This window comes from Carlito syrichta, unplaced genomic scaffold, assembly GCF_000164805.1.
Source record: "Carlito syrichta isolate Samal-C Ts95f unplaced genomic scaffold, Tarsius_syrichta-2.0.1 Scaffold309899, whole genome shotgun sequence".
Classification (NCBI taxonomy): Eukaryota; Metazoa; Chordata; class Mammalia; order Primates; family Tarsiidae; genus Carlito; species Carlito syrichta.
The window spans coordinates 176,083-183,553 of record NW_007253995.1 but is presented as its reverse complement, the minus strand read 5'-3'; the positions used below and the strand labels follow the sequence as shown (position 1 = coordinate 183,553).

Here is a 7,471-nt window from a genome sequence, read left to right as displayed (position 1 = left end):
CTGCGCGGAGCCCGGCCGGCCCTGGCATCCGGCCCTGGCAACGCGCGCGGGAGAGGACAAGCCAAGCCGAGGCGCGCGGGCCTGCGGGGTCCTGGGACGCGGGGGACAGCGAGCAGGGGCCAGCGTCCCAGAGCGGGCGCGGGGCGGGGACTCCTGCCCCACCCCTTCCCAGCATCCCGCCCCCTCAGCCTGGCCCTGGTACTGCCCTCTGCAGGTTCCCAAATGCCCGTCACATTGAAGAACCTCACTAACCACTTCCCCGTTGGGCTTGTCGTTATGCCCATTTTACAGATGAAGAAACTGAAGATGAAATGACTTGTACAGGTTGACCCAGTTAGGAAGTAGAAGAGCCAGAACAGGAATTCCGGGCCTGGATCCTCCTACTTTACCGCATGCTTCCAGGGCATCCTTCCCTCTGCCTCTCTTCAGCTTTCCAACCTACCACCAGGCAGAGACCTGAGCCTAAGCCCTTCTTGGGTTCTCCCATCTATCCCAGGCTCTCTTCGGATCCCAGAACTCTGTGTGTGGCCTCTGGTCACTTTGGTCAAGAAAGGAAGACCAACGGAGGCTGAGGGAGAGCTTTCACCTTAACCTGCTCTTCCTGTCGGGCACCCAATCATGGCCTAGCCCTGGGGCTTCCGGGTTCTCAAAGCCCCCACCTTTAGCCCTGTGCTTCCACAAAGGGCACACCCAGAGCTCACGTAACCCAGATGGAGGAGCCGCCCACTACCCACAGCTAGGCATGCCTTCACATGCAAGCACAGGTGTGCAAAGAGCACAGAGCAGAAATGTGCAATAGGGACTTCACAGAGGACTCCAAGTGAGGGCTTTGCAATCTCTACCCTCCATACGGACTAAAGACAATGTGGTATTTCATTTAGACATTTGGTCATTCACTGACTGTGTGGTATTGGGCTAGTACCAAGCACATCACCCCCACAGGCCTCGCCCAGCACTAGGCCCTAGGTCGCCAACAAGAACAAGCTTGCAGGGATCAGACCATAGCAGCTTCCCTCCAGTGGGACCAACCACTGCTTTTACAAATGATGCATTTCAGAGGCAGAGGAAAGGTGTTAGGAAAGCCCAGAAGAGGAAGTCACTATCTCTGGCAGAGGAGGTAACATTTGAACTGAATTCTAGAAAATAAGTCAGAGAAAGGAAGGGAAGAGCCCAGGCAGCAGGGAAGACAACTTATTTGTATTTTTAAAGAAGTACTTCAAGGGAGTAGTAGCATGGGATGGGGAAGAAGTAGAGTGACCCTATGAATGTGGTCTCAGGTGACATTTTGGGCCCTGTGGACTCATCTAGCTTCACTCCACTTACCTAGTCATGCGAGGCAGACAGTCACCTGACTGCAGTTCCGGACACAGCTCAGAGCAAGCTGTTTCCCTCCTCCCTCTCCTTCCCCATGGGTATGATCGCCATGTAGATTTATTAATAACATATAATTTGACTGTTCTCTTGAAGACAGAAGTACTGTGAGTCATTTTCTGGGCATGTCCTCTGTTGTCTGACCTCAGGATGGGGCACCAGGTGCTTTAAGAATTATAGTGTCAGCCGGGCTTGGTGGCTCAGCCTGTAATCCCACGCTTTGGGAGACTGAGGTGAGTGGATTACCTGAGCCTGTGGGTTTGAGACCCCCCTGGGCAACTTGGCGAGCCCTCATCTCTACAATATATCAAAAAATAAGCCAGGCGTGGTAGCGCGCATCTACATTTCCAGCTACTTGGAAGACTGAGGTGGAAGGTCGCCTGAGCCCAGCAGGTTGAGGCTGCGGTGACCGTGAGCGTGCCACTGCACTCCAGCCTGGGCGACAGAGTGAGACTCAAAAAAAAAGAGAGAGAAGAAGAGGAAGAAGAAAGTGATTTCTGAGTCCAGGTAGGCTGGCACTTAGGAAGAGAGGGCCCATTTCAACACATACATAGGTGGGCAGAGTGCTATGCTCTTTTCAGTGGGTTAACTGGGATTGGTGGGAGGAATAGCTGTTGGGTCACAGCATCAAGTCATTTTTCCAAGCCTGTTTCCTTCTCTATAAAAGGAGGAAATGACAGTACTCATCTTGGTAGCCTCATGGGGTTGCTGTGAGAATCAAAAGAGCTCTCTCTGCAAATATGTGAGCCACTCTACAAATGTTCTTTGTGCCTTGATGGCCCCTGCTGGCTCTGGAACGGCTGTGGGCTTTTATTAGCTCCCGAGGGAATTTATAAATGTATGAATTTATAAATGTTTAACCCTTTCAGAAGTATTTACATTTATTTATTTAGAATTGAGATCCTACTCTGTTGCCCAGGCTAGAGTGCAGTGGCATGATCACGGCTCACTGCAGCCTTGACCTCCTGGGCTAAGACAATCTTTCTGTCTCAGCCTGAAAGTAGTTGAGACCACAGGCTCACACCACCATGCTCAGCTAAGTTTTTGGTTTTTTGTAGAGATAAGGTCTCACTATGTCACCTGGGCTGGTCTCGAACTCCTGTATTCAAGCAATCCTCCCACCTGGGCCTCCCAAAGTGCTGGGATTACAGGTGTGAGCCACTGTGCCCAGCAATATTTACATTTTAAAAGAGAAAGGTAGAATTAAGAATCTTACTTTTTTTTAAAGCCAGTTGGTTTGCAGTGGCTTTATGTGGAATGCAGTGGCTTTATGTAGACTGGACTTGAAGCTAATCGAGCACTTAGCTCTACATGTGGCACAAATAGGGCATTCTAGGCAGCTGGCAGGTTAATGACAGTCACTAACCAAGCGCAGTGGCTCACACCTGTAACCCCAGGACTTGGGGAGGCAGAGGCAAGAGGATTGCCTGAGCTCAGGGGTTCGAGACCAGCCTGGGCAAGTTGGTAAGACCTCATCTCTACAATAAATTAAAAAATTATCCGGGTGTGGTGGCATGCACCTGTAGTAGTTCCAGCTACTTGGAAGGCCGAGGTGGAAGGATTGCCTAAGCCCAGCAGGTGGAGGCTGCGGTGGCCACGAGTGTACCACTGCATTCCAGTCTGGGCAACTGAGATTCCATCTGACACACACACACAAAAATGCCAGTCACTTCCTTCCATCTCTGAGCTTCGGACCCAGGAGAGGAGAGAATGAAGCAATGTGATGCTTCTTGGGTCACCTTGTTACTAGCCCTTAAGACCTTCTGGATGTTTGCCTACTCCAAACCTCCAGCTTCCAACCTCATGTGTAGTCCTGGTGGCTGATGGCTCAGCCCTGGTAAATGTGACCCAGTAGAAAAAAGAAGAAACAGAGAAAGAAGAATAAGCCCAGCGAGGTACTCCCTGGTACTCCCATCCCAAGGATGGGGCTTTAGGGTCTCTCTTGCTTCCATTGGCCTTCAGAACCACTCACACACCTCCTCCCCTGGAGGCACAGCCAGGGCTCCGTGAGTCCTGAAGACAGAGGCATGTATCACTTAGGCAGGAACTCACTCATGCAACTGACACAGCACCCACACGTGCAGATCCACCGTGAACAAGTGCTGTTGACCAATGCCAAGAATGAGGAGTCTGGAGACAGAAGAACTGGTCTTCAGGCCTGGTTCCTCCTCTACTAGCTGAGGGCCCTTGGGCAAGTTACTTAACTCAAACCTCAGTTCTCTCATCTGTAAAATAAGCTGTCATAAGAGACAGTAAAGGGTTGGCCTGGGACTCCCTTGGGCATGAAACATTTGTAAGATGTAAAGCATGATACAAATATTTCCTAAACCACATATTCCCAAACCTGACATCACCTATGACTTACCATACTCCCTGCCACAGGCTCCCTAAAGCTGACAGATACTTTGCCAAGTGCTTTCAAGAACCCCTCAGGCCCATGGTACCAGGTGGCAGACCCACACACATTCACACACTGCATACTGTATAAATATAGGTTTTATTAATAATGGGTGAAATCCCACAAATACAACTGGCATCTCTGTGATGGGAAGAATCTGTGACAGGGTGAGGGAAGGTGAAGAGGAATGTGTATAGGAACAAGGGGGATAAAAGAGCCTGAGGGAGGGGAAATCAGAAACAGAATGAGCCTGGACCCACCAGGAAAGCCAGATATGCTCTGGGTGTATCTGTCACCTGGTGCCCAGGGCATGCTGTTCTGATGCCCAGGAGCTACCTGCTGATGGGAAGGGGTGGAGGGGCATGGATAGGAGTTTGAATGAGTAGCAGCAGCTGGGGAAGGGGTAGAGGAGTGAGAATGCCAGGGTGGAGCACAAAAGGAGGGCCGTGGGGTGGCGGTGGCCAAGGCCAACTTATACCCGTGCTTGTGCTTGTGTTGGGTCCTGAACTCCAGGGAGCTAGTGCCCTGTGCCACCCTGGTTTGGGAGGGAGGGAAGACTGGGGGGGGTGGACACCTGCAGATCCTGGAGACACACTGGGCAGCACCAGCCTCATCCTTAGGGTCTCCGAAATGGGATCCCCAGAAGGAAGTTGGCACCGACCCCCCCACAGCACCCCCACCACCACCATGCCACTGTCACTCTTCCTCTGCACTGTAGGGGATGGAAAGTGTAGGACTGAGATTGCCTGTTTGCATGTATGTGCCAGTAACTCCAGAGAGGGGTGGAGCATCGAAGACCGCATCAGGAGCAGCAAGAAAGGAGGTTTGGGTCTTCTCCCACTCACCTCCCAGAATAAAGTGCATTCTCCAGTTCCAGGGGCAAGTGAGAAAGAAACAGACATTATTGCAGAGGTGCCACCAGGCCCTACCCCTACCAGGTGATGGGGATGGGGCATCCCATGGCCCCAGGCCTCTCCAATCCCCAGGATTGGGAATGGTGACCCAGACAGAAACCAGCTTCTGTCAAATCTGCTGGGAGGGCGGTGGCAGACACACCCAGAGCTGGGGTCTGGGAGTGGGAAAAAGGGGAGGAGGAGGAAGAGACTTCCAGAGTCCTTCCCTGCTCCATTCCAATCCATAACGGGACATCCAGGGAACCCCACCAGGGCCCAGCCCTGGAACTCCAACCTTATAGCAGCCGGTTTACAAACACTTGTGTGGTGGGGACCCCCGGTAGGGGCCACTTTGGTCAGTTGTAAGTGGAAGCCTGGAGAACCTGGAGCTCCCAGGCAGACAACAGAGGAGGGTGTTGCGGACAGGAAGGAGGGTGGCAGCCTCCCAGTGGTCTTTGCATGCAGGTGTTGGAGAGAGTAGGGAGGAAGCTACAAACAGCATCGACTTGGGAAGACGCCTGGACATGGTGGGTAGGGCTGGCCCCACTCCCAGGGCCCGGGCTGGGAGCGCAGTCTGACAGCCAGCCTGTGGAGGAGCCGAGGGAGAGGAGGGCGGCTACGCCACCAACCAGTGCCCAAGTCTACAAGGTTAAAACAGTCCCAGAGGGCTGGGACTGAGGGCTTCCTGCTGCGGGGGCTGGGGCACAGGCCAGGGCCAAGGCTCTATCTCTCTGACTTGACCCGGTAACGAAGCACAAAGTATGCCAGCAGCCGCAGGGCCAGGAAGAAGATGCCCAAGACCAGAAAGTCCATGTAGAGCTTGGCATCCTCCACATCCAGCGCGCGAAGGATGCTCTGTGGCTCCCGGAACGGGCAGTGTTTCTCTAAGCATGTCAGGTTTCCTCGCTTCATGCCATAGATCGTCAGGATCACACCCTCAAAGCCATACCTAGGCAGGCAGGGGTATCAGAGCAGGATACAGAGCACAGGGCCCCAGCCCCCTGGGCAAGTCGGCAGAGCCCAAAGGACAGTAAGGTAGGCGCCAGACTTGGCACAGTCCACAGACTTGGCACAGTCCTGCAGGGAGGAGCAGAGGCAGATGGGAAGGGAAGGGGCACTGACCTTACATAGGAGAGGTAGGAGCTCCATTGCAGGTAAGTGGGGATGGTCTTGAAGCTGACAAAGAAGCCGGAGAACAAGAGGACAGGGATGGCGGTAACTGGGCCCACAAAGGTGGCCACCTAGAGGGGAGGGGGCCAGGCCATCATAGGGTGACCAGGACAGACCCAGGACTGGGGTGGCCCCAGGGCTTCCCAGAGGTCCATCCCACCCCGCTTCCTCCAACGAGACCTCAGCCCCACCTGTCAGCCTTCCCACCTGTAGGGAGTTGGAGGCAGCTCCAATCAGCAACCCCAAAGACTGGGCCACCAAGGCCGTGGCAGTGGCCAGGGCTGAGAAGAGCAGGAAGCGACTGGTCTCAGCTGGTTGGCCTGTCATCCAGTACACAATACTGCAGTATACCACCGGGCACACCACCTGGGAAGCAGGCACAAGGCTGGGCAGTGGACTTCGGGCCAGGGACACAAACCAAGACCTCCACTCCACCAGGGCGTGAGCTTCTAGAACACCTGTTCCCAGAGTTCCCACACCTATCCCACCTCCATACTCTTGTTCATGCTGCCCCCACATTGACCTATTTCCTCCCTGACCATATGAACCTCACTCATCTTCCCGTCCCACCTCTTCTGTTAGGCCCACTCTCACTGGTTCAACTCCTTCCCATCTGTATCAGCATATTCCCAATTTTTTTTTTTTTTGAGTTGGAGTCTCACTCTGTCGCCCAGACTGGAGTGCAGTGGCCACTCCCAGCCACCGCAGCCTCGAACTGCTAGGCTCCGGCAATCCTTCCCCCTCAGCCTTCCAATTAGCTTGAACTACAGGCACACGCTACCACACCCGGCTAATTTTTGATTTATTGTAGAGATGAGGTCTCGCCAAGTTGCCCAGGCGGGTCTCGAACCCGCGGGCTCAGGCAATCCACTCACCTCAGCCTCCCAAGGCACGGGATTACAGGCTGAGCCACCGAGTCTGGCTTCCCTATTTTTTTTAACTTATTAATTAATTGATTTATTGATTGACTGAGTTGGTGTTTCACTCGGTCACCCACGTTGGAGTACAGTGGCACAATCATGGCTCACTGCAACCTTGGTCTTCTGGGCTCAGGTGATCCTTACACCTCAGCCTCCCCAGTAGCTGGGACTACAGGCATGCACCACCACATCTGGCTAATTTATTATTTATTTATTTATTCTTATTTAGCTGGAGTCTCACTCTGTTGCCCAGGCTGGCGTGCAGTGGCACAATGATCACGGCCACCGCAGCCTCGACCTGCTGGGCTCAGGTGATCCTTCTGCCTCTGCCTTCCAAGTAGCTAGAACTACAGGCACGTGCCACCATGTCCGACTAATTTTTGTATTTATTGTAGAGATGAGATCTCACCAATATTCCTAGGCTGGTCTCGAACCCGTGTGCTCAGGCAATCCTCTCACCTAGGCCTCCCAAAGTGCTGGGATTATAGGCGTGAGCCACTGCACTCGGCCTTAATTTTTTTATTTTTATTTTTTCAGAGATGAGGTCTCACTGTCACCCAGGCTGGTCTTGAACTCCTGGGCTCAGAGAATCCTTTTGCCTTAGCCTCCCACAGTGCTGGGATTATAGGCATGAGTCACTACTCCAGCCTCCTTATGTTTTGTCTCCCCTATGAGTTTATCAACTCCAGGGGGGTGGGGGGTGGGGGTGGGGGAGGCAG

The 7,471-nt window shown here is 53.4% G+C and overlaps 1 protein-coding gene across 2 annotated transcripts in view; it reads right to left on the bottom strand.

The window, feature by feature from the left end:
• Positions 1 to 3,839: 3,839 nt before the first annotated feature.
• The window catches only part of ABCG4 (ATP binding cassette subfamily G member 4), a 14,219-nt gene continuing 10,587 nt past the window's right edge, over positions 3,840 to 7,471 (bottom strand). The window contains exons 12-14 of one of the 2 annotated variants that reach the window (XM_008068256.2): positions 6,040 to 6,198; positions 5,785 to 5,903; positions 3,840 to 5,611 (exon numbers count right to left, since the gene is read on the bottom strand). In XM_008068256.2, coding sequence (XP_008066447.1) covers positions 5,386 to 5,611; positions 5,785 to 5,903; positions 6,040 to 6,198 — 504 coding nt within the window. In that variant the 3' untranslated portion in view covers positions 3,840 to 5,385. The remainder of the gene's footprint in view (positions 5,612 to 5,784; positions 5,904 to 6,039; positions 6,199 to 7,471) is intronic. The other variant, XM_021717668.1, reaches the window with a different exon arrangement.